At 55.4% G+C, this 27,000-nt stretch overlaps 1 protein-coding gene across 1 annotated transcript in view; it reads right to left on the bottom strand.

The window, feature by feature from the left end:
- RET (ret proto-oncogene) overlaps positions 1-27,000 on the bottom strand; it is a 53,114-nt gene that overhangs the window by 16,724 nt on the left and 9,390 nt on the right. Inside the window, exons 2-10 of the mRNA XM_057308775.1 lie at positions 12,517-12,783; positions 10,468-10,755; positions 8,061-8,305; positions 6,655-6,850; positions 4,489-4,688; positions 2,200-2,458; positions 1,320-1,445; positions 658-768; positions 7-129 (exon numbers count right to left, since the gene is read on the bottom strand). Coding sequence (XP_057164758.1) covers positions 7-129; positions 658-768; positions 1,320-1,445; positions 2,200-2,458; positions 4,489-4,688; positions 6,655-6,850; positions 8,061-8,305; positions 10,468-10,755; positions 12,517-12,783 — 1,815 coding nt within the window. The remainder of the gene's footprint in view (positions 1-6; positions 130-657; positions 769-1,319; positions 1,446-2,199; positions 2,459-4,488; positions 4,689-6,654; positions 6,851-8,060; positions 8,306-10,467; positions 10,756-12,516; positions 12,784-27,000) is intronic.

The following is a 27,000-nucleotide window of genomic DNA, read 5'->3' as shown; positions in this document are numbered from 1 at the left end:
ACTCACCCAGGCTGTCTTCAGGCTCACAGAAGCACTTCTTCTCTTCAGGGAAACAGTTGCAGATACCGAAGCCAGCTTTTATTCCCCAGCGGTCCCCTGGCTCGTGCCCACCAATGATGCTGCCGCCCCCTGGTGACAGATGCAGCCCACTAAGCCTCCTGGTGTGACCAGACAAACCAGGACCACCCAGGTAAAAGCACGAGAAGTCCCTCCCCACACAATGTCAGGGAGGGCAGTGAGCTCTGAAATCTGGGTCACCTGGGTAGGAATCAACACAGTCTGCCCCCAATCCCGTTCCCTGGCCCCCACAGGTAGGAGGAGGAACCCACAGGATGTCCAGGGCCCTTGCTGAGGTCCACACGTGGTTACTTCACAGGGCGGAGAAGGGGCAGCAGGGAGCCAGGAGAATCAGGGGTTGGGAGCTGTACTGTGTGAGTTGGCCAGGGAGACACTGGAGAGTGTGGGTCAGGATACCAGTCTCCAGAGTTCTGATGGGGCAGAGCCCTTTGTTCAAATGAAATGTTAGAAGAAGTCTCAGCACAGAAAACTCAGGAATGAGGCTGGTCTGGCTGAAGTGCAGGGGGTAGTCCAAGCCTCTCCTGCTGCTACCCTTACCCACACCAGGCCCTTGAACTTGCAGGCCCAGTGGTTGCTTACTGAGGCAGTCCTGGGGGCAGATGTTGACATTTCTGCTCTCCACAGCATCACAGTGGCCATCGGGGCAGGTCTTGATGCTGGGGGAGCAGGTGGAGAAGTTCCTCGTGATCCCTATAACACACAGCGGGCTGGTCACCACCACATGGGAGTACCTGCCCTGGTCAGACTGCCAGAGCCAGAAGGGCGGCACCCCAGGGCCTTCCCGGCCAACCCTGCCCCCTCCCGAGGAGCAAACTGAGGCCCAAGCAGAGAATCTATGAGTGGGATCCTTATGGTGGAGGGCACAGCTCGGACTTGGCTGCTGTCTACGCCCCAGCCCTACTGTCTGGGGCCACACGCCCTGGCCTGGAACCTCCCAGGTAGAGTCTCTCTGTCCCCTGCACATTCCAACTTTGGCCCAGACCTTCCCAAACCCAAAGGGACTTGTGGTCCCACAATGATGAAGAGCCTCAATGTCCTTGTGCTGCCCCTACTCTGCACCCATGCTCACCCTCTCCTGACATCAGGAACTACAAATGGGGACAAGGCTCCGGACAACAGATGCGGAGAGAGGAGGGCCATCACAGTGGCCGGCAGGGCCCACACGGACCCCGTTTCCACTCAGCCACCATTACCCCTCTTGACCACCTGGACAGAGGCCCTTAACTCTGCGTGGGGCCTACCTTTGCCATCTCCCTGTCTCCACTCGCACCTGCCCGTCAGAGAGCCCAGGCCGCCGCACTCCTCACACTCAGGCCGCCTCTTGCTGACTGCACAGGACAGAGGGCAGCCTGGCTCCTCAGCCACATCTGCGGGGGGCAGAAAGCTGGTCACAGGGGGTGGCCTGGACTCAGTGTCCAGCCAGCCTCTGGGGGCAGAGGGAAGTACTGGCTGGGCTCCTTTCATGGGTGAGCCCAGAGGGGTGGGGGTGCCTTAGCACCAGGTCACAGAGCAGTGATGGGGCCCACGGAGGAGAGGGCTGTCACCACAGTCACGGCAAGGGGAGGCAGCTACCGGGCTGGGGTAAGTATGGAGGGAGGATGTGAGGAGGCTAGTGGCTAGACTCAGCCAAAAACACACACGCCTAGTTAAACCTGAATTTCAGATAAAAGGTGACTACTTGCCTTGTGTAACTGTGTCCCTAACACTTTATGGACATACCTGGAAGTTTGTCTTCTAAGAGACTCTGCAAAGGGACATACTAACACCAAAAAATGCTTGTTGCTTACCTGAAGTTTAAATTTAACCAGGGTCTCGTATTTTCTCTGGCAGCCCTAAAGCAAGTACATGTACAGAATGCATCGGCAATGGGGATGGGGAGTGGTGGCTGTTTACTATGCGGTGACTCTGGCCTACGTTGCTTTATACTTTCTCCTTGTCACCCTCCCAGCCTGGCTGTGCAGGGGACACTGTGATTCTCATCCGATAGGGAAGGAGACTCAGGCTCAGGGACGCTGCCATTAGGTGAAGGGGAGCAGGCCCGGGCCCCTCCCATGTGGGGGAAGCCCAGGGCTCTACCACACCCTGCCTGTCCCGACCCTCCATGGGGGCCCTGGCACTCACACGTCCCCTCCACGGTGACGACCAGCGGGGCCTGGGTCTGCCTGCGGGTTGGCCGGTCGGCAGCCACCACCGTGTACTGGAGTTGAGAACAATCGAGCCGCTGCAGGGCTTCCGTGTCATTCACGAACAGGGTCCCCGTGGTGTCCTCGGCTGAGGTGACCACCCCCAGGACACTGCAGTTGGTGCTGGAGAGCTGCAGCTTGTACTGCACGTGGATGCCGCTGAACTCCTGGCAGTTGTCCACACAGACTTTCCCAATCTAGGCATGGGGCACAGGCAATGCCTCAGCCAGCTGCTGCACCGGCTTGTGATGGTGGCTGGAGGGGCTTCTGGGCGGCCCGAGTCCTGGATCAGTCCCCTACTGGGTCCAGGGATGACAGCCCCACTCCCTTCAAGTCCCCATCCACCTGCCTGCCCCTGCCCTGCCCATCACACCACCGCCACCCCTGCTCCTGGGAGCCAGAGGCGAAAGAACACAGGGCACTAAGGTTTGGTTTAGTGACTGCCTCGAGAGGTGCCTGCGTTCCCAGCTCATTCTTCACTCACTCACTTGTTTAGGCACGAAGGCTGATTTGGTCCCTCCTTCTCACCTCCCTCACTTCTTCTGGCCAGGCCAGTTTTGTTTTGGGGACCACCAATTGCCATCCTCATTGCATGTGGCTGGGGCGCTCCACCCCCTGCCCAGGCCACCTGCCTTGGCAGTCAGAACACCGCGCCGGGGCCACATGATTCACGCAGCGTTGCTGCCTGTCCTACCTGAGCCCCAGGGGGCCTTCCTGGGACTCTGGCTAGAAGCCCTGGAAAAGACAGGATCTTCTCCTGGGGATGCTAGGCTGGCAGTGCCACTGCTGGGCTCCAGAGCTGGGCAGCTGGAACTCTCCTTTTTATCCTTTGGCTACTTGAGTTAGAATGAGAATTTCAGTGGCTTAAAACCAAAAGCTCCAACTAGTCAAGTTGGGGGGCAGAGGGCAGGGGTGGGGCAGGTGAGGCCCTGCCTGCACCCACTGGGCAGGTCCTTGCTCAGCTTGTTCAGGCCCAGGGCAGAGCCAGGCTCCTCCATACCCAGGCCTGACACCACAACCAACCCCCCTCCCGGGTGCCCCAGGGCCTCCCGTATAAAGTGTGCTCACTTCCACTCTCCCATAGGGGCCTTGAAACTGCCCAAGGTCACTATCCTCAATTTACAATCATAAAGACTGGGGAGTGGGGGTGAAAGATCACAGCGAGTTTGAGGCTGGATTGGGACTCAAGTCCCTGTATTATTTTGAGTGTGTTGGGGTACAGATGACACGTCCTGCAGGGCCTGCTCCCATTCAGTACGCCCTCAGACACCGTTCAGGCCCCTCTGCCTTGTCGCCTCCCACCATCCTTGACCTCGGCCTCCATGAAAGGCCTTTTGCGGCAGGTCAGGGAGCTTGGATATGTCCAAAGGAGGGGTCCTTTGTGTGTGGGACCTGGGTGGCTGTCAGGAGTGGAGGGGGCATAGGAACCAACCATAGAAACTGGGACAAGTGGAGATGCCCCTAAGCATGACCTTCTGAAGAGGATGGATCTGAAGCTGCTCTGTTAGGAAAGAGCAGTGTGTGAGGCCATTTGCATGCTGCAATTGCAAGTAAAATTACAAAAGTCTTTAAGAGAAACTTTCTAGAAAAAACTACCAAAATGCTAAGTACTGGTTGATATGGCGAGAAGAAATCAGTCCTCTCTGTCCCTCATCTTATACTACTTTAACTAATTGTTATTTTCCAATGACAAATGCACGCAAGATAAGCTCTAGTAAACGCACTTGCAGAGGCTAAGGGGAAGCGTTCCCCACCTTTCCCCGCAGAGGGCGCCACTGTTAACTGCTGACTGCACTTACACACTTCTAAATTTCATCAATGAAAATTTGCTTTTGAACATAAGCAGCCACATGAGGCCAGTATTTTTACAAACCCATTTTTACAAACCCACCAGGAACATCTTTCTAAGTCACCATATGTAGCTTTAGCTGGCATTGCTCTTACATTAGGATGAAACACGCTTTAAAGATACCAAGAAGGGAGAGGGCAAAAAAGAGGCCCATGGTGCCCACCAACCCTGCCCATGACTCTGCCAACTTCGCCATGGCCCCAGCTTCCCTGGCCCTGTGCCTGAGGCTCTCCTGGGCCACTCTGTGTACATGTTAGGCCAGAAGGAATGTCTCTCATCCTCAGCCCTGCTTGCAACCTGTTAAACAGAGTACCCCACCCTGGGGGTCCTCTGGCCCTCTGTGCCCCTCCCCAGGCAGGCATCGGGCTGTGCGCTCACCTGGGCAAAGCGGCGGGCCCGCTTGCTCACAGTGAAGGAGTAGGCGCTGGGTAAGTGCAGGCTGACAGGCAGCACGGTCACGTTGAAGTGGAGGAGGAGGACACCCTCCCCGGGGCCCTGGAAGTCCGAGTCATTGACCAGCACGGCCAGCTGCAGGGAGCGGCTCTCCGAGATGGGGAGGCTCCGGTTGAGAACCAGCCCTGCGGGTGGGGGCACAGTGATGACGGCCTCATTGCTGAGGCCTGGGACTGCTGCCCCATGCCGCTGCACGCCTCCTCCCAGCCACGCACCAGGCGCATACACACACGTGTGCAAACACAGATTTTCACACTTGTGCTGTGTGGATCACAAACTTGGCAGGTGGTGCTAAGTTAGAACCACTGTTTAAATGTCCATTGTGCTCAGCTGGACGCCGAGAGAAGCCTTCTCAGGTGGGAGGTCACTTGTATGTATGGTGGTATGTGTGTATGTGTGTGGTGGGGTGCGTGTGTGTGTGTGTGTGTGTGGTGGGGTGAGTGTGTGTGTGGTGGGATGTGTGTATGTGTGTGGTGGAGTGTGTGTGTGTATACGTGTGTGGTGGTATGGGTATATGTGTACGGTGGGGTGTGTGTGTGTGTGTGTGTGTGGTGGGGTATGTGTGCGGTGGGGTGTGTGTATGTGTGTGGTGGGGTGTGTGTGTGTGTACGTGTGTGGTGATATGGGTATATGTGTATGGTGGGGGGTGTGTGTGTGTGTGTGTGGTGGGGTGAGTGTGTGTGTGGTGGGATGTGTGTATGTGTGTGGTGGAGTGTGTGTGTGTGTACGTGTGTGGTGGTATGGGTATATGTGTACGGTGGGGGTGTGTGTGTGTGTGGGGGGTATGTGTGCAGTGGGGGGTGTGTGTGTGTACGTGTGTGGTGGTATGGGTATATGTATACGGTGTGTGTGTGTGTGTGTGTGGTGGGGTGTGTGTGTGTGTACGTGTGTGGTGGTATGGGTATATGTGTATGGTGGGGTGTGTGTGGGTGTGCAAGTGCGTGTGGTGGGTGTGTGTGTGGTGGGGTATGTGTGTGTGAGTTGTGTATAGGGTATACATGTGTGTATTGGTATGCATATAAAAAGTGTGTGTGTGTGTGTGTGTGTGTGTGTGTGTAGCATGTATGTGTGGGGTGCGCACATACACGAGATAAAGATCTACCACCACCGAGGCCTGGGAAGACCATACTGGCCTCCATTCCCCCAGAGACCTCTTCCCAGCAGCCGCAGCCTTCAGTGGAGCCCCGGACTTCATAGGCCCCCAGCGCACGGAGCCTGCACACTTCCACGCCTGCTGCATGCCGCGGCTATGGTTCTAGTTGTGCAGAGACAGAAGGATAGGGGTGGGGAGGTTTTGGTACACATGGTGTATAGAGTGAGTGGGCCTGGGCAGGGATGACATTTTCCCTTATACAGGGCAGAAGACCTTCAAAGGCTCAGTGGGGGTGGGGAGGATCAGCCCAGGACAGGATCGGTCTGGGTAGAAAGGGGTAACAGTACCAGCGATTCTGGGATCCCTCAGAAGCAGATCGCAAATCAAGGATTCAAGTGCAAGTTGGGTATTTGGCAGGTGACCCCAGAAAACATGGGCGGGAAGGTGGGGGAGACAAGGCAGCTGATGAAGATGCCCCACCCTGCAGGTGAGCACAGTAGGTCCCTGGAGCTTAGTCCTGCAGGACATTCCGGGAGCCAGACAGGACAATCGTTGCGGGATCCTCTGGCTCCAACACACAGAGCTGCTGTTATATACTAACCCCTGTTAGTAGACAGCTGTGGGAACAAGGGAGAAATAATCCCCAGGTACTCAGCACCTTGGGGGTTGCAAAGCAGAGGCCAGAGGAAGGCCTCAGGCAATGATGTATATGCTTGTAGTGGGCAGTGAGCCCTGGCATGGTCCGTACGGAGAAGTGTGGTAGGGCCCTACCAAGGTCTGCCAGGAGGCAATGCAGGGAGAGAAGAAAGCCTGTAAAAACCCACCAAGGTGGCCAAGGTGAGCCCAGTAGAGACAAGGAAGGGCTGGGTGGAGTGGAAGGATTTGCAGCCTGGGGCTCGGAGCGCCAGGACACGTGTCTGTGTGTGTAGGGTGCTGCAAGAAGAGTGGGCTGCCGGTTCCCCAGGGGGCCCAGCCAGGCCATGCCTGGCCCCTCTTACTGTAGTCGTGCACAGTTGCCCGCACAAAGCTGCCATTGGCCTGGACCAAGGTCTCGTTGGGTGAGTGCTCGACACGGAATGTCTGGAGGGCCCAGGCCTCCCCAGGGAGTAGTGTGCTTGTGTATCTCCTCAGGAGCTCCCCAGATGCTGGCACCACATCTGCGTCGAAGACACGTATTGTGGCCACCACAGTGCCCTGCGGAAAACAGGGGGTGCCAGTCAGAGCTGGTGAGAGGGACCCCTTGGAGACTCTGCAGCCTGACTTCAGGAGGGCACATGCCCCACAGGTGGACCAAGTGTGTGCAGTCAGAGGCAGCTCTAAGGACAGCCTGACCTGCATTAGAGTTCCCATGGGGTCCCTTGCCCATCTGGCCCAGTCATCCTCCCTGGGCCACTGTGCCTCACCTGTGCAACAGGTATGACAGGCATCTACAGACTTCCTGTAAGAATGGATTAAAGCAGATTCCCAGGTGCTCTGCTGACAGGCTTCACCAGGTCCCAGAGAACAGCAAGCTGGGCCCCAAAGGGTGGAGTTAGCTCACTGTCACATAGCAATAGATGGCAGAGCCAGATCCAAGCCCAGGTGTACACCAGAATGTTCTCTTCTGAACACCTCCTATATACGAGCCTGGAGGGGATCACAAAGTTCTGAGCAGTCACAGGGCATCTTTGCTTTCGCTGCTAACCAGACTCCTTGTTGTCACCCAAAGCAGCCCTTTCAAGCTTATGTGATCTTTACTAATGAGATGTGCTTTCCTCTCCTCAGCCCATCCACCAAACCAGCACCTGGGGTGCCCAGAGACCCGGGTAAAACCACACATCTCCCATTGCGCCCTTGGCCGGCCGGCTGCAGGACAGCTCCAGGCCCAGCAGGTGGCAGTCACGCTCCACCTGCGCGGACCAGAGCAGGGCGGGACGAGGTGGGCGGGACCATGCTGGGAGATACCAGCCAGACCCACTGGCTGGTCTTTCTGTACGGCTGGGCTACCCTCCATGAGTCTCTCTGACCCTCCAGTGAGCGCTGACGGCCGTGGAAGGGAGAGCCCTTCTGGCAGCCGTCCTCTCCTCCCTCCCCGGGACAGCACCACCGTACCCATGCGCCGCGGCACAGGTGCGCCCCTGTACCCGATGCGCGCCCTTGGCCTTGCCAGCCTGGTCAGACACAGACACTCGTCAGGGGCCAGCTGGGCAGACCTCCCCTCTCCTCCTCAGCTACCCTCAAGAAAGGCAGAAAGCCCCGACAGCTGGACGGACAACTGACAAATAGCTGGAGGGATGTTCAGCCACATGGCTGGATGGCTAGACGGACAGGTGAATAGACCAAGGAATAAATGGTGGACGGAGTGGCAGACACCCAACAGATGGACGACAGACAAGAGACAAGCGCAGGGACGGCAGACAGGCACCTCCTTCCTCTTGAACTCCACCACAGCGCTGGCGGTGTCGAAGCCCCCGAGGAAGGTGGGCGCCGAGTCGTCCTCATCGTACACGGTCACAGGGAAGGGCACCATCACCACCTCCTCCTTGCGCGCGCCGACGCGCACCGTGCACGCGGCCACCAGCTCATACTTCTCCCGCAGCTCGCGGTCCAAGGCCCAGCGTGTGCTCACCTCCAGGCTGTCCGGGGCGCAACGGAAGGGCAGATTCTCACCTACACACCAAGCAGACCAGGAACCCCAACATGACTCCCGGGCCAGGGAGCAGGGTGAGCTGTCTTTTTCAGGGGCCCGCCAGGAGTGGCTGCAGCGGAGGGTGGCCTCTGTGCGTCAGAGTTGCGGAGCATGCTGGCCCTGCCTAAGCTCCTCCTCCTCGGCTCCAGATTGGAGAGGGAGGGCGCACAGCTCCAAGCCCTGGTTTGCAGTGATGACTATGCACTAATGAGCTTTCCTGGGCCTGCCAGTTTCACTCGTGCTGATGGGGAAGCTCGGGGGACCAGAAGGCCTGGATCAGGTTCTCACCCTGATGACTGCTCACATCCCTTCCCCAACCTTGCCTCCCCTGGTGGGGATGGGGTTGGGGGTGAAACACCAGCTCAACCAGGCTGCAGGCCCAGAGATCCAGCTCCCAATGTTGGCTGGCTTTTGAAAAAAAATAGGCAATTTAAAAATTGTGGAAATAATATGTGCTTATTTTAGAGAATGTGAAAAATAAAGCCATTATTCCACCATTTGAAAACAAACATGGTGGACATTTAGTGTGTGATTTGAGGTTAACACGCAAATATTTCCAGCTGCCTTCTTTGCACCCCTGCTTTACACCTCCTGGCTGTGTGATCCCAGACTGGTTGCTCCACCTCTCTGTGCCTCTGCTTCCTCACCAGAAGACAGGCTGGATGAAGGTTAACATGCCTGCTCCTCTTCCCACAACCTGGTGAGGGGAGGACCAGTCACAATAGCACACTCTTCAACCCACGCCTGTCCTGAAAGTCATCCTCCAGGAATAATTCAGAGAAGGGGGAAATGCTGAGGGCTTGAAGGTCAACAATGACCACCCCCACAGCAAACCACAGAGGGTTACGTCAGCTCCACCGGGCGGGGAAGCAAATGTCCCTCAGTCCCTCACGTCAGAGCCATGTATTACACGTGGATTACATGTGGGAAATGCTTATCATATACTGTTTCTCTCTGTTGTTTATGGTAACAAAAACATGCTTAATGAAATTTACGTAATCTTCATGAGGAAGGGCAGCCTGCTAAGCCTGATGTTTGGCTGACAATCTTGCACAAAGACATCTATCCCTACTGCAGGGCAAAGGTAGGGATGCTGGGGGAGTGGATGGCTCCTTTTCTTACTTTATTGACATTTTCTTTAACGTCATTACCATGTGTGTGCGATAAACCTGGTGAGAATCCAGGTTCCACTGGCAGTCTACCTTCTGTGTCCCAGTTCCTTGCTTTTGAGTCATCAGTCTGCTCGGGTGCCTTCTCTTACCTCCACTGGAATTCACCCCCTGGTCTCCCCTTGGCCGGCCTCCCCTGGGCCATCTTGTGGCCAGGTCGGCTGCCCTTGCAGCTGCTCGGGCAGAATCCTGGAACCACGCTGGCTGCCCTCCTTCCCTCAACACCTACAGCCAACTCATCAAGAAATCCTGCTAGATCTTCCTTCAAAACATGCCCGGAAGCTGCCTGCTCCTTGCTGCCCTGTGGCTTCCACCCTTCCTCCAGTTTCCATCCTGCTGCTCAGGGATTTCTCAGGTAGCCTTCTGTTTCCCTGCTTCTACCCTATGCTGCCCTGTACCGAATCATTCCTAGCACAGCAGCCAGGATAATCAAGTTAAGGCTTGTCAAGTCAAGGCTTGTCAATGCCATCCCCTACAAGCCTTCCATGACTCCCCAGTCCCTCAAGTGGAAACCCTCAGGAACTTCTCTGTCTTCATGGGCTTCCGCTCTCCCCATCCCAGCTACCCAGGGGTCCTGCCGCAGCCATCTCAAAGGGGCTAGCCCAGCTTGCCTGGTGCCCTCCCACCTTTGCTCCAGTGCTCCCCTCCTCAGCCATGAGATAGAAGACTGCAGTCTCCATCACTCCACATCCTTGGAGCTTTACCTCCCAACTAGCACGTTCCAGAGGCCACCCCAGGGGAATAGAGGCTCCCGGCAGGCAGGATTTTGCCATGGTTAGTTCACGGTCACATCCTTAGCCCCTAGAACAGTACTTGGTTCATGACAAGCACACAAGAAATATTTCTAGAATATTAAACGAATGAATGAATGGTGTGGTGGTGAAGAATAAACCAGATGGCTTATGTCAAGGGCTGGTGGGCTGTGCCTGGCACACAGCAGACACTGAGGGGGGCCCTATGAAGCCAGCACTCACCTTCTAGGAGCCTGTAGGACACACTGATGTTGGGGCAGAGAAACTGCACAGGCAGCAGCCGGAATTGGTGGAAGGTGCCAGGAGGCCTGTTCTCTCTGATGCGGAAGGAGACACCTGTCTCAGGAAAGCAGAGCTCCCGGGGTTTGAGAGAACTGCAAGCTGGGAAGGAGGTGTTGATAAAGGAGAAGTACACACGGGCACAGCCTGGCCACTGGCACTCGCCCTCACGCAGGGACGCAGACGACAGGAAGACCTGGAGGTAGATGGTGAGCACAGGGAAGCCGCCATCTGCAGAGAGAGAAGTCAGGCCTAGTGGGGCACCAGTCACACCTGCCAGTGGTAGGGAATGGAATGGGGAAGGAGCAGGAGCTCCATGGCTGGTGTAAAGCTCAGTCCTCTCCATTGTCCACAGGGCTCCACTGGGCTCTGGACCCTGGCTGGCCACCTTCTGCTTGCCCCGAACTGCCCTAGACCCCCAGTCTGTCTCTGCCTCAGGGTCCCATGGTTCTGTTCCCTCTGCCTGGGAACAGGCACCTGCCAGTGCCTCAGAGGCTCGCCTCTCTTGTCATTCAGGTCTCAGCTCAAATACCACTCCCTCAGGTGCTCTGAGCACTGGGATCTATTGCCCCCTCCCCATTTCTCCCCACCAGCATCTAGCACATCACTGCCCCCCATCAGAGGGGTGCCCTGAGTCCCAGGTCTAACAGCAGGTGGAGAGCTGCCCAGGCTGGCCCCATGCAGGGGCCCCCACTCTCCCCAGGGGCTGTCCTCGCAGAGCACCTCCACAGAGACACACCCGTGGACCGACTTCCCCAGCATCTGAAGGGGGAATTTCCAGCAAACTCCATCATGGAGGCTCTTTCTCCAACAAGGTCTGGATCTCTGCAAGAGTGATGGAGACTCTTCCTAGGCCCTCTCTCTCACCCTGGGGTACTGACTCCTCCCCCACATTTGCTCTTCTCATATTCATCAGAGTTCTCTTTGCTTCTTCCTAGCCTGTCCTTTGGTGCTTCGATCCCCGGATGTAGTTAATCATTTTCTAAACGAACCTGCCCTGTTCAGGTTACTGTGTGGTGTCTCTCCTGACTGGACTTAACAGGTGCAATCATGAGCAGAACAGGCCTCCTAGGAAATGGGTGGGGACCCTCAGCAAATTCCACCCTGGCCTCTACCCCTGGACACAGGGGATTGGGACGGAGACGGCAGCAACTAAGTACAAGCAGAACCAAGACCCATCTGGCTGCCACCTCCAGAACTGGGGGTGCCCTGGTGGCGGGCTCTGTCATGTGACCTTGGCTTTACTTGGCAGACAGGGCACAGTCATTCTGCCCCTGCTGGGCAGTGCCGCCCACTCTGCATTCACAGGCATGCCACGGGCCTCTTGCCCGCATGAGGTAGCTCAGGGCTGGTGTGAGGATGCAGTGAGGCCATGTCTTTGGAGGAGATGCTTGGAGGTGCGCGAGCTATTGGGTATGCGATCTTTTGGGTATGCAATCACCATTTTGTGCCACAAGGCAGAAAGCTGCTCCTCTCCCCAGTATCAGGGTCACATGTGGCCTTCTCTCTGCTCTGATCCCTGCTCTGAGGAGGCTGGCCAGGTCTTCCTTCCACACCACTTTCCTCCCTGGCACCAGGCCTGATGGGAAGAGAAGCTTTCCGTGGAACTGTTACTTCTCCAGAAAGTTCCAGATCATTTGCTAAATCAAAACTTTTCGATGTTTCCAGCCCCCCTTAGCCCCTCTCTTGTAACCCCAAATCTTGTTCACCCAAATGGAAAAAGCATGTAAGTGCAGCATGGAGAGAGCCCCCGATCCTTTCCAAGGGCTCTCCAAAAGCCCAACAGACTCAGAAGGCCCAAGGGTCCTCAGCAGCCCCCAAATTCATCCTGGTGCCCTGGCCAGGCTGGATACAGAGGCGGGCCAGCCTCGCCTCACTCTTCACTCTCACACAGCAGGGATCGCAAGGAACTGCCCTCTTGAGCACAGTGCGGGTGTGATGCGGGCTGTGTGTGTGGGGGGGAGACAGGGTGGGGCACGGTGGCTCCCTTACTGCGGATGCTGAGCTTCTCCCAGGCGCTGTGATCCAGGCTCCGGTTAAGGTAGAGAAGGCCTGTGTCCTCCTCGATGCGGATCCAGTCGTTCTCATGCAGCCTTGCGCGGTAGGCGATGCCGTAGAGATGCTGGCCCAGGCGGAAGCTGGGCACCTCCTCGGGGACGTCCCGCAGAGCATGGACGTAGAGCAGGGGCATGCCAGCCGGCTGGTCCACGTACAGTTTCTCCCAGTAAGCATCCCTGGAGAAGTAGAGTCCCAGTGGAGCTGCAGAAAGCAGGGAAGCGTGTGAGGGAGGAATGATGATGTCCTGAGCAGGGCTCCCAGGAAGACCAGCACTCTCCAGCAGCTTTATTTCACACTTTGGCGAAAGTGTGATAAAAGCTTTGATTTCACACTTCTTTGTGGACCCCAAAATTTACTAACTTAAAATTCCAATCTAGCATAAGTAATAGTTTATAAGCAAAATTACATGCAAGTTCCTTGTTCTGAAATTATAAGAGTTCTCACCCTCCATAAGTCACAGGATTAAAGACTTTCATACAGAAATAAGGAAATAATAAAATTCTGATCTTAGTAGGACTTTCTCACCTGTGGTCCTAATAACATCAACACACACCTATCTGTGTAGCTAAACACAAGCTGCAAATGGACTGCCTTAAAGCAGAAAAAGAAAAGAGAGGAGGAGGCAGCACAGAACAACTGCAAAATCGCTCTCCACTACCCAAGTGTGATAAGCACGGGAACCACACAGAGCCATTTCACTCAGGTTTCTCAGAAAATCACCTGGAACCAAAGTTCTCAAGTGTACACGATGATGCCAGACAAGCAGGGAAGACAAGAGTCACCAAAAATAAACCAGGGCACTTTATTTATTTATTTATTCATAAGATTTATGTATGTATGTATTTATTTATTTATTTGAGAGAGAGCGTGTGAGTGCATGCATGTTGTGGGAGGGACAGGGGAGAGAATCTTCAGGCAGATTCACTGCTGAGTGAGGAGCCTGTACCCAGGCTTGATCTCAGAACCCACGAGATCATGACCTGAGCTAAAACCAAGAGTCGGCTGCTTACGCAACTGTGCCACCCCGGCGCCCCTGAACCAGGGTGCTTTGTAAGAGAAACAAATCTTTAAAGTTAAACAGAATCCTACCATTTGACCCAGAAATCGTACTGAATCTATCCAAGAGAGGAATACACATGGCCATCAGATGACTTGTTCACAAATGGCATGGTTATTCATTCACACAGCCAAGAGCTGGAAACAGCCAGATGCCCTTCAGCGGGTGAGTGGATAAGCAAAGGGTGGTTTTCACACCACGGAACCCTATGAAGCAATAAAAGGGATGAACGACTGATACAACAACCTGGAAGGATCTCACAGACATCATGCCAAGTGGAAGAAGCCAGGCAAAAAGGAATACACATGGCATGATTCCAGACTAATTTTAGGTGACAGAAAGCAGACTGGCTACCTGTTAGGGGTGGAGGAGGCAAAAGACTAGGAAGGGCAGGAAGGAACATTCTAGGGGATGTAAAGTTTCCATATCCTGATAGCAGTGTGGGTCACGTGTGCACATACATTTGCTGCCAATGTACAGCTAAGAGTCGTGCATTTCAGCTTCTGTAAATTTTCCCTAAATACCCAATCACCAAGGGACTGTGGATAGAGCTGTGGCTGCCACAAGGAAGAGGATGTGGACTGTGGCCTCGCTGGGTAAGCCCACTACTCGGCTGACTTTGTGTAAGTTCAACATTTTTCATAATAAAAAGTTTTAAAAGATAGTAAGAATTTTCAAGAAGGTGGATAAATAGGCAAATGATGCTTGAAAACCACTAACACCCTGCAAATACTCTATAATGCACAGAAAGGACCCAACACACAACACAAACATTAAAACTACTCGGGTATTCGCTCATATGAAGCCAATTTCTCTTTTCAATCAGCTTGTTTCCACTTAGACCCCACTCTTCTCACAGCTGTCAGGGTGAGCAGCCAGGCCAGTCTGCACCAGCAGAGGGTAGCCCTGGCACCGCCTGGGTCCTCCAGGCCATGTTTGGGTATGGGAAACAATCAAGTGCCAACTGGAGTCGGGTGAAGACCACAGAGAAGCCCTTTTCAGATCCCGAAGTGGTAAAACAGTAAGCAAACAGGAAGGCTTCCTGCACTGTGGAATGTTTTCCAGGATGACTTCAAAAGGCAGCTAGACTGCGAGTGCCAACTTGGGGGGAAGCGTGTACTTGGCCTGGTCTGCTCCCTGCCAGACAGGTCTGGGCGGGGAAGGAGCAAGGAGGGGAGGGAGGGAGAGGGAAAGAAGGAAGAGGGGAAGAGAGCGAGTGAGAGAAGGGACGGAGAGAGGGAGAGAAGGGAGAGAGATGCTCTGGTAGAGCCAAAGGCTTGGCCCTGCACACCCCACACTCAACACAGAGTTGGAGGGAAGCGGGGCTGGGGGTGGGGGAATGACAACACTTATAATGTGGCCTTTCAGACCTTTGGAAAGCCCCTTCCGAGGAGAGGTGTCCCTGGAGTGGGACCTAGAATTACTCAATCCCTGTGGGTGCAGTTCAGGGAGGGGCAGGCCAGGACCTCCAAGGAGCCTGCCTTGTGCTCTGGGCTGAAGTTTCTTGGGGGAAGGATCCACTGCAAAGTGTCACACTGGCTGCCATTCGAGGGGGAGGCAGCTAATGGAGAGCCATGAAGTCACACTGGGGAATTCTGGGAAGGGGGTGCTGAGACCATGTCTCCCCCACCCTGGGGTCTCACTGGTAGACACATGGGCAGGAGCTGCCTGAATGCCACCCTTCTCTTCCCACACGCTCCCCCTGGCCCAGGAGGACACAGGTTCTCAGATGCACTCAGGGCTGACCTCCTTGGGATTTAGCAGCTGATGCTACCAGGGACAGGAGGGCAGCTCAGAGGGCTGTGTTGGCCGCAGAGGGCCACAAAGCTGGCCTCTTGCTGCTCCTGTTGAAGGGCAGCTGATGGCACCAGGGCTGAGCTGAGTGATGGCCCATGGCTGACAGGTCCTCTGAGGGTCCCTGCACTGCTGCGATCCATTCCAGATGCTTGCATGTCCCAGGCGGGGCACTCACACCCCCCGCTGTGGAGCCCCAAAGAGGACCCCACCAAGTCATCAAGTCATGACTCAGACAAAGACAGGAATGCTCCCTGTGGGTGAGGAGACACCCACAGGGAGGGGACAGTGGTAGGGGAGTCCCGGATGAGGCTTGGCAGCCACCTCCCACCAGGAGTGTGCCAGAGCCTGCTCCGTGCAGCCTGGCAGGGTAACTCCTGGCTTGCTCTCCTCGGCGGGGCCATCCAGTCTCCCCCACAGAAATCTGATATTATAGGGGTTCCCAACCCATGCTAGCACCCCAGCATGGCCAAGTCCTGGAAGGCAGGTTCAGAAGGGGGATCAGAGCCAGGCTCAGCACTGCTGCTCCACCAAGGGCCTGAATCCCGAGCAGCAGCCAAGCTTCCTTGTCCTCCAGCATTCCGTGACGGTTCCACAAGTCAGAGCATCCAGCAAGAGCCCTAGGGGAGGGACTGGGGGGGGCTGCTAGGGAAGGTGATGCTCACTGCCCCATGGACAGGAGGAATGACTCTTCCCCCCCACCATATCCTGCCCCACAACCTTCTGAGGGGGCTGGCCCCCTGCAGCCTGTTGCCGCCTTTCAAAGGTGGTGTGTGGGGTGAGCACAGCCCAGCTGTGTGGTTCTGGGAGGCAGCACAGCACAAGGCCAAGCCCCCACGCATATGCACCGACCTTCCATCCTCTGCACAGCCCCAGACAGAGGCACTGTCAGGACCACCGCTTTGCAAACACAGACACTGAGGCAGAAAGAAAGTCATTTGTTTGCTCAAGGGTGCACATACAGACAGCAAGAGAACTGGAATTTGTAAAGCAGTCTTTCCACAGAGGCACATCCTTCACCAGCCCACTCATCTCCCGGGGCCCCTAGAGCTGCCATGCTCTTGACCCCTAGTCGACCAGGCCTGGGTCCCCACCGAGGTAGCCCCTGTCTGCTGGGACAGGGCTTTGTTCCCCCACGAAGCCCTGAGCAGTGACTGAGGCTCCCTGAAAGTCAAGAACATCAGCTCAAGGGGGAAGGCAGTCCCAATGACTCACCATTTCTCTGGACAGCTTGGCATTTCCGGACACAAAAAGGAGGAGAGACTAACTCCCAGGGGCCTCACAGGGTGGTGGCCAGGGGGAGCCTGGGCTTGTGACACCAACACCAGCTAAGGAGGGGGCTCTGCCGAGTACTGCCAACGTCCTCAGCACCCCTCCAGAAGGGCACGCGCCAACCACTAATGATCTGAGATGCTGCCGCGGGGTCTCAACTCTCAGAGCTGCAGGGAACGCTGCTGGGTGCACAAGACTGGACACGGAGCAGGGCAGCCCGTGTCTTCCAGAGCCCATGTCACCAGGCCACCAGCTTTCCTTGGCGTGCCTGACCCCTCCATGGAGAGGTGAGGTCTGCGCTCCTACCCCCAGAGGACCCGCGAGGGGACGCTGCATGTCAAGAGAGCTTATATCCTGAGACACCACTGCTTCTGCTGGTGCTCTGTCTCAGGACACATTTCTGGCCCCGGTCAGCAGAGCAGAACTGAGTAGAACTTGGCTGTTCTTGGAGCCACTGTGGGGAGGGCCATTTGGGGTGGCTCTGGTGACACCTCGAGGCTGCAGTAAAACAGACAGGTCTGGTCAGGGGGAACTACTCCACCTACAGCACCCCACTTGCTGGGTAGGTAGCAGCAGCTCCAGAATTGGGCTCCCCTCTGAGGAGCCTCCTTGACTGCACACACTTTCAGTGGTACAGGGGCTGGGAGGTAGGACGGCCTGAGCTCCCAGAGCTCCCCATCCCCAAGCTGGTGCAGTTCCCACTGCACAGACCACATGTTCAGGAGAGAATGGGTCCTGCCTGCTCTCATCACACAGAGCCCAGCCCTACGGGATCCGTGTGGGGCCCAGTTGATTGCTGCCAAAAGGGATTTGTGGGTTGGGCAATGATTGTGAGCAGAAACAGACTTAAATGCACTTAAATACCTCCCAGGTGGTCCCTGTAGCCAGGCATGGCTCCCTTAATGCTCCTCAATGTCACAGACACTTCTAGATGGAAAAACACATGGTCCAAGGCAGGGAACTGAGGAGGTGGGTGCAGGGCCGGCTTCAGGTGGGTCTAGCCTGGGCAGCCCCAAAGGGCCCCACACTTGGTTTAATGCTCTGATGTCACTGTTTTGACATACTTCACAATTCTAGAACTAGAGGTCCATATCTTCATTCTACACTGGGCCCCACAAATAATGCAGCCAATCCTGGTAGGTGGACGAGGAGAGTCTGGGATGGGCCACTGGTGTCCACTTCCACGGGGCAGTGAGGCCTCTGCAGTCTGCTGGCCTCCACTGTGTCTCAGTTTCTCCAGCTGCGAATCAGAGGACGGCACGCCGGGGAGAGCAGCAGCCAGAGCAGGTTGCAGACAGGCCTCGCCTTTGCACAGGTACATATTATACAAAGCTCGTACTTCAGATTCACAGCTGCTGTGTGTAGATCCCTTTACTACCCCATTTCACAGTTCAGAACACTGAGGCTGGGAGGTGCGAAGCCTTACGAAGGTCAAGTGGCTAGTGGTTCTGAGTCTCGTGGTTTGGTACAGTGGCTAACATAGTGGCAGTGGGAGTCAGGATAAGGGCAGATGCTGAGCCCACCAGGAGGATCGCTGCTGGCACCTTTGTGCCAGGAAGGACTGCGTGGCCTGTGGGCTCAGACCCACATCTGCTGAGAGCTGCCACTGGCACTTTGGGCAGGTAACAGAGCAGGACTTGCAAAGCCTTCCCAATCCATACTGCTCACGTCTGAATGCCACCAGGCACCAGAATCCTCTCCCACACCTAGTCTGCAGTTTCTGCCTAGATAGGGTTGGCCTGTGTCACCCCCTGGGGGCAGCCCACGGTTCTGGTTGCTCAGGCTGTCCCTGTTGCATGGCATGGTCTGAGGGGCGAGGAGCTGGTCTTTCTTCACGGGACAGTGGCACCCCTGCCCAAGGCTCAAGTCACTGCTCACTTTCAGAGAGATCCCATCTGCTCCCACCCTGCTTGACCCCAACAGGGAAAAGGTGTGGAACTAACGTTTGACAGGGGTGAAGTGCTGTCCTGCTCTGAGCAGGGCCTCCTCTGATATCTCGCTTACAAGAAAATCCACACAGCGTTGGCCAGGCGGGTGCTGCTGGCTACATTCAGTGCACTCGGTCACCCAGCCATGGTTTTGCCTTTACCTCGTACCATTTTGAAGCCTGCGAAGGTAGTCCCCAATGCTCCACATTTGGTTGGCATATTTAATTTATTTGGATTTGGGTGCAGATGGAACCAGGCCCACACCCCCTCCTCCCTCTCTTCCATTCAACCCTTCACAAGGGCACATGTGCTCACACACACTCACATGTGTGCTCTCACGCACACTCTGTCCCGCGTGCACACATCCTCATGCCAGCACTGGACTCTGAGCTCCCTCCTTTGCAGGGAGCAGGATACTGAGCCTCATTGGGGGAGGACGCTGCAGATGGTCAAGGGCTATACTCCTGCTTCTGGCTGCTTTCCCTTGCTTTTTTGGGCTCCTGCCGCCTCGGGGCTGCTGGCTGCTGGTGTGGGGACATTCCGCGTGCTCCACCCCATCCACCTGCCCAAAGTGCACAGTCCCCTGGTGGCTGCACAGCCCACACCTGAGCCTGGTGATCACCCTCCCGCAGACCCATCCACAGCCTTGGCTCCCCTGTGCCCTGGAGGGTTGTCTCCAGCTGGCCCTGAGGCTGTGACCCAGCCCCAGCCCAAGCAACCCAGCCAGCTTCTCCATGAGCAGTGGGCTGCTACCCTGCTCGGCCAGCAGGCTCTGATCCCAGCCTCGGGGGAGGGGGTGTCCTTGCCTGGGTGCCCTCAGCCTGAGGTGGCCCACGGAACTCCCCTGTGCCCACCGTTGTTCTCTCAACACAGCTTAGTAAGTTATGTTACCCTCTCCTGTTTCAAGTGCTTTGTGAGTGCTGTATCCTTGGTGAGCCCGCGTTGGTGCACGCATCTCTCATACACACACTGTCTCACACGCTCAGGGTTGCATCCGCACACACACGTCCTCTGGCTCGCTCAGTGGACAGCAGCATACTGCAGCCCGGTCCTGACTGTGGGCTCACCTGCGCCAGCTCTCCGCGGTCCTGGCCAGCCTCGGCCATTGGGGCCACACACAGCTCGCCTGAGGTGCCTCTGCCTTCCCCGCCCCCCTCTGTGGGGGCTGTGCTGCCCTCTGACCACGCCAGTCCAGATCTGGGCAGGCACTTCCTGGCCGGGTGCCCCTGGCCTGTGACCCCACCTCAGGGCCTGTCTTCCCCACTGCTATGAGCACCGGTGAGTCACACTCACCGTGGCACACAGTCGCCCTGCCAGGGAAAGGCAGAGAGCCCCCAACAACTAAAAATGTCCTGCACTGCAACATGGAAGCTGGAATTCAGGGCTTCTAAGAAAGAAGAAAAAAAAAGTGCAACGGTATGATCTAAGACCGGGATGGGATTAGTGGCAGTGCCTGCACGTGTGGGCGGGGCAGGCCCTTCCTGCAGAATCCACTCGCCGGACAGCCCTGGCTCCTGCCCTTGATGAGCGCCAGATCGCGCAGATGACAGTTTTATTATAACCCAGCAGAATCTCCTTAACAGACGATTTCCTAATGCCATCATCTTTGCTGGGAATGCGAAACAGACCCCACGGACTTCTCCCCAGGGGCGGCCCCTCCCCCTGCAGGCCAGCTGTCCCTGTGGGGGGGGTCCCTCCAGCCCCAACACCAGCGCCGGGCACTATCCCCCCGCCCTGCTCAGGATATGGCCTGTCCACACCACGCCCCCTTCTCTCTAGCACATTCACGGTTTCTCTTTATTCTCATGGCGTATTTGATACACGAAAATGCATCAGGCAGAGTGTTTTACCCTGAAAGTAAATCCCACAACAAACACCGATGAAGCCACAGCCAACCTTACCGGACACTTAGCACTGCTGCTGCCCCTCCTGGGTCCCCACCCTCCACTTCACCCCACTCACTTCAAACATGAACCTGGGGCTTGGGTCTCTCTTGCTTTTTCTTAAATTGGTTTTTAAAAAAGCCTCCTACCTCATTCCTGGAAGGTACTTTTGTTGTGTAGAGAATTCTGTGGGAAAGTTATTTTCTCTCGGTCCTTCAAAGGACTTTTTTTTCTTTTTTCTTATGTTACTGCTTCAGAGAACTCTATACTCGTTCTACTTGTCACTCCTTGATATTCTCTCTTCTCTCTTGCTGCTTCTAGGACCTCCTGTCTGGTGTCCTCTCCAGTTGCACTACAGTAAGCCAGCTTGCCAGCCTCCTGTGCTGGCTCCCTCCCTCTTGCCAACCCTCTGGATGGTGGAAGCTCCTTGTTCTCATTCCCTGTTCCCTCCAAGCAAACGGCAGCCAGTCCCACGGCATTCATGATGCGTGTTCAAGAGCCTCTGTGATGATGACTGCCACGTTCGCCAGCCCTGACCTCACCCTCAGTGGCAGGTGCGAATCTCCACGGTCTTGCTGCAGCCCCTCCCATGTCTCAGTCCACGTAGAGGAGGGCCCAGGCCAACCACCCCCGCCTGCTCCTCCCATCTGCCCGCACCAGTCAGGGTACCATCCACCTCCCCCCCCAGGCCACACACCTCAGACTCACCCCTTCCGTCTTCCACCCCTTCCACCAGCCCACAGACTGACCTCTGCCATCCCCAGTCCAAGCCGCCATGCTCCCACACCTCCCTCACCTAGATGACACCACACTGCTCAAGTGGCCTTTCTGAGCCCACTCTTAACCCCACGGGCCACCTGTGCAGAACAACCAGGGTCAGTCGGATCATGTCACCCTCTGCCTGAAACCCTGTATTAACTGCCCATTGCTTGCAGAATAAAACACAGCTCCTCACCAGGGGTGAGGCCCCAACTGTCCTCGCCCCAGCTCACCTCCTCCCCACTGTCTCGGGTACCCACCTTCCAGGCATATCAGCAACTCACTACTATGAACTGAAAGACAGACTAATGAGCGGCCCAACGAAGGCAACAATAAAGGAGCAAACCAATAAACACATGGTTTCACAAAGGGGGGGCACCCTGGGGACTTTTGGGAAATGGTCCAAATTTGGGATGAGAGGGGGTGGAGCTAAGATACTCTGGCTTCGTCTGATGGGCACTGGTGGAAAGTCAGCAGCAGGATGAGCCAGAAGAGCCACACAGATGACCCCCCCTATGCCCAGAGGACTCGTGAGGGACCTGCGGGGCCCTCTAGTGCACTAGCCATCTTGGTGAGGCCAGTCGTGGGTGCTGAGCAAATAGCCCCCAGGCTGAGAACAAAGCCTCAGATCCCTGCTCAGGAAATGACTTACTGGTGACTGAGGAGCACTGCCAACTGGAGATGGTGGCCAGAATGTGTGTGCTCACTTACACACATGCACACGTGTGTGCACAGGGGGTCACCCTGCAATCACTATGCTTTGTCTCAGTGGGAGGCTCTGCCTTTACAAGGGATTATAATATATCTGCTTTTAGGAAAAGAGTACAGATTCAGATTTGCAAATCAAATTTATAAATAACAGATTGGGGGGCATAAAAGGGAATCCCAATTTTTAAAATTAATTGTGGTAAAAATACATAAAATTTACCATCTTAATTATTTTAATTAATGTCCCAATGAGGACATCAGTCACTGTGATCACAGCAGTGCAGCCTCATTTCTAGTCCTCCACTCCTTCTTCCCCAAATGCTGCCAGCCACCTGCAGTGGGAAGCCTGTGCCACTGTGGCCACAAGGCTGAGTGGCCTTTCTGGTGTGGGCTGGGCACATGGCAAGGGCAAGCTGGATAGGCCCGCACACAGGGAGGAGCAAATGGGCATCCTGGCACACACTAGGTGCCTCAGCTTCCCATAATGAACTCTGGGGCTCTCCATGTCTCCGAAGGTTGTGTCTAGCACAGAGCCCAGGGCTCCTGCCTACTGTCTGGCCAGGAACTTCACACAGAGCTCAGCTCTCAGGGCCCACCACCAGCCCTCCAGCCTCAGTCCTCACTGTCCTGTTCACGATGGGGAAGGGCAGGGGACCCAATGTAGAGTGAAGTGTCTCCCCAGATACCTGTCCTCTTGGGCCTTGGATGGGAAACGTGGCCAGCAGCTTGGGAGAGCAGCTGGATGGAGAAAGAGAGACCTGACGGCCAGCCCCTGCCTCAGAGATACCACTGCACACACAGGCACACCCCTCTACCTACGTGAAAAGCTCTTCATTGCACACCTCCCCTGAGCTTTTGCTGTAGGCCAGGGACATCACTCCCCCCATTCAATGATGGAAACAGAAGCCAAGGTTCACCTCTCACACTCATGGTAGAAGTGCAGTCAGCGCCCAGGTCTCCTGACACTGCCCACATCATCCGGGTAGCCCTCTGCCAAGAGTGGGGACGGGGTCTGGGCAGGGTTGAAGTTTGGGGGATTGAGGTCAATGACGGAGGTCTACAGCCCAGGCAGCACGGGAGTCAGTAGCCCAGACTCATCCTTTGCACACAGGCCCCAGCCTTCTGCTCTGAGGGGCCCGGGCCCCAGGCTGCACCCCGTATGCACCCCAACCACCGCCCACACGTCCACACCCAACCAGGCCAGCTGCAGTGGCCTCACTGAGATGATGGATGCTCCTGCCCAAATGTGATTTCCCAGCTGCTGCTGAGTTAATCACCAGCCTCACGGGCAGTTCCTTCCGGCTTCTATGCAAAGGAAACTGCCAATTAGGTTACAATTAATTTCTTACCCAGGGCAAGGCCTGGCTGGAAAAAGACTGGCCACCCAAGTGGCTTGCCGATGACTGCGTGCGGGTCACCAGGCCCTCGTGGCTCCAGGATTCTCATGCCCCAAGGCCCCAGCTGACTTCGGGTGTGCTGGCCCTGGCCTGGGGTGACCAGCCAGAACATAACCGGCTTTGACCCTGGTGCCTCCGCCTGGGGAACTGTCCCTCACACACCCAGCAGGGCACTGTGACTCAGACTTAAACAAATCCGTCACCCCACCTACCTTGAGCTCCCTGAACAGAGATGGTCCTGCCCATTTTTGTGCCCTCCCTCCAACCCTAACCCTAACCCTAACTCTTTTTCGTGCAACATTAACAGCCCAGACATCTATGGTGCATTTCCTGTGAGAGGCTCTGTTCTAAAGTACTTCACCTGCACTGTTCCACTTAACACAACTGCCAGAAATAGGGGTGATTATGATGCCTGTCTTGCAGAGGGGGAAACTGAGGCAGAGAGAGGCTAAGCACCTTGCCCAAGGACACTCAATGAGCCAGGACTTAAGCTGAGGGTCCATCTGGGGTGGTGTGCGTGGCCACCAAGCTCTTCTGCTCAGTGCCGGCCATGCACACACGTGCAGAGAAGCCAGGGCCCTGGGACCTAGGATTCTGGGTCACCCACCCACCTGTTTGCAGACCAGGCCTGAAAATGCCATCAGAGATAACCATCCATACCTCCCTTAGCCTCTTCTAAAAGGCAGGTGCCTCTAGAAGTCTCCTGGTATAAATCTGTTAACATTTCAATGAAATGGGGTGAAGCCTAGGTAAGTGTGACCGGGTGGGAGTTGGCTCAGGCAGTATCTATCTGACAGGGACAGACACAGTAATGGTTGCTCGCAGGTGCCTACTGATGTTAGGGGCCTGACATGTCTATCTCTGCTGATCCAGAAGTGAGCCTCGAGGGATCCTTCCCTCCATCCCATTGGGTCCTACTATCACCAAATACTCAAAAAGGTGGAACTAGCAAAGTCCAACTTCTGCACAAGGATGGTGACCCATGACTTGTATCTCCTGGGGGGAAGGGTCAGGGCAGCCCCTGGGAAGGTAGCACCTACAAGGGGTGACTGGGACAAAGGCATCTCCACGAGCCAGCAGCAGCCTGTCAATCAGAGCAGGGCCTAATGGGCTTGCTCTAGCTCGATGGGGGGCCGGGAGGCTGTCCTGTGGTCTGGATGTGCTTTCTTGTCAAGTCTGAGAAGAACAGAAGGGGCCCTTTCAAAGGAAGGCCCTTTGCTCAGGGGCTCCAGGAACAGGCCTGCCCTCCTGCCCCTAGCACACACTCCTTCCTATGTGGGGCAGGTCTGGGATATCAGAGGGCCCCTGCCGGTTGACCCCTTCACTTCCTCCCTGCAGCTTCGGACCTGCTGCCCCCTCCTCTCCCTATTCCCCACTATAAGCAAGGGCAGGCGCAGTCAGAGTGAACAGCAGACAGGACCCCCCAGCAGGGCCACCACGATCCCTGGAGCAGAAGATGGGTTCTCTCTGGGGAAGTGGGAGGCCTCAAAGAAGGCCTAAGGGTCTGCTCTGCTGGGAGGGTGGAAGGAAGAGAGCTGGGGAAGCCTCTGAGGGAGGCAGGTTCCACCACAGCATGGACCTGCGGCCAGACAAGTTGGCAAGTCCTGAGGGCCCACTGCACACCGAGGGCTTTCCCCATCTATACAGTTTCCCCATCGACCCGGTTTCCGCATCTACAAAATGACGAGGTTGCATCCGATGCTAAGGCTCCTTTCAATTCTGATTCTCCGACGAGTCTGTGGGATATCTGTGCAGAAGCAGTCGCAGAATGAACTTCCTGACCAGGGACAAGCGGCAGGATGGTGGGCATGATGGAAACTGGGGTGGGCTTTGACCTAGGTGGTCTCTGCGGTGGGGGGGGAGGGTGTGGGTCATGGGATGGAACAGGATTACAATCACAGGTGTCTTCCTAGACCACCAATGATAAGGCAAAAAGACATGAGCCTAGATCCAAAGGAGAGCTTTTAGTGCAACACGATGAAACAGACAAGGGCAGAGCTGGGTCCAAGCCTGCACTCTTTCACTGCCTCTCTGTGTGGCTAACTTGGCATGCAGACTCTCCTGGTCTGTTCCCAGACATGAACCAGGACAGGAACTCCTCCTTGGAAGCATGGCTAGGACAGGCCAGGTACAGAGCACCTGCTGACGGAAGCCAGCTCTCTGTTCTCCTCCCTCCATTCTCCCTCCCCTACTCTGGAATCAGATCTGCCTGGGGCCCATGAAGCCTTCCCGCTCCTCCTCAGTCAAGCCTGCCCACCCCCACGCTGCTGCCCAGCACTCCTGCAGCTTCTGTGTAGAAGGGTGAGCAATGCCTCAGTACACTCTGCTGTCCTAGGAAAATGGCTTCAAGGGACTGGCAGCATGACATCACATAGCTACAATTACGATAATCAACTTACACCGGATCTGCCTGGTTATTTTTAGAGTCAGGACTGAGGTTTAGCAAGACAGGGCAGCCCTGGGTTCCCCTGCTGCTGAGTCCTGCCTTGTCAGGTGGGCTGTGTGGGTTGCTGATTCCTGGCACCCCTCCTTTCCCTGGTTCTTCCCAAGGTGATCCCTGGGCATGGGCACCTCACATACAAGTTGTGAAGCCATTGCTTCTGGGGCATTCAAGCTTAACATGGCTTCAGGGTCCAGGTCTTCAGAGAAGGTCCTCAGGGTCCCAGTGGGGTTATGGTAACTCAGCCTCCCCCACTGAACATCAGATGAACCCACGTCCTCCTCAGAAGGGATCTGGGGCTCAGACACAGAAATGTCATTGACACAATGAAATGCTAACGACACAAAACGGCTTCTCAGCAATATTTGGTGGAGGTTTGATAAAGCAAGGTAAACACAACAACAAAAAGACACCCCACCCAATTAAAACATGGGCCAAGGACCTGAATAGATATTTCCTCGAAGAAGATGCAAATGGCCAATGAGCACGTGAATGATGTTCAACGTCACTAATCATTAGGAAATTGTACCCAGTACTCTGGCTATAATTAAAACAAAACAAAACAAAAATCCAGAAAATAACTAGTGTTGTCAAGGATGTGGCAAAATCAGAACTCTCACATACTGCTGGTGGGAACGTAAAATGGTTCAGCTGCTGTGGAAAACAATTTGGTAACTCCTCAAAAAGTAAAATAGAATTACCAGATGACCCAGCAATTCCACTCCTAGGTACATCCCTAAGAGAACTGAAACCAGGGACTCAGACATTTGTCCATGAATGTTCACAGCAGCTTTATTCACAATAGCTAAAAAGTGGGAAACAATCTAAATGTCCATCAGCAGGTGAATGGGTAAATAAATGTGATATTTACATCCAACGGAACATTACCCTTACGAGGAAATCAAATACAGATACATGCCACGATGTGCACACGCTTTGAAAACATGATGCTAAGAGAAAGATGCCAGATACAAAGGTCCATTTACATGAAATATCCGAAGTGGACAAACCCAGAGGGACAGGACGCAGAGCGGTGGTTACCATGGGCTGGGGGTGGGGGCTCTAGGGGGCAATGCCTAGTGGCTGCAGTTTCCTTTTGTGGTGATGAAAATGTTTTGGAACTACATAGCAGGAATACCTATGCAACACTGTGAATGTACTAAACGCCACTGAATCGTTC

Source organism: Ursus arctos, unplaced genomic scaffold (genome assembly GCF_023065955.2).
Source record: "Ursus arctos isolate Adak ecotype North America unplaced genomic scaffold, UrsArc2.0 scaffold_7, whole genome shotgun sequence".
Lineage (NCBI taxonomy): Eukaryota > Metazoa > Chordata > Mammalia > Carnivora > Ursidae > Ursus > Ursus arctos.
Note: the sequence above shows the minus strand (reverse complement) of the source record. Positions and strands in the feature narration are given on the sequence as shown.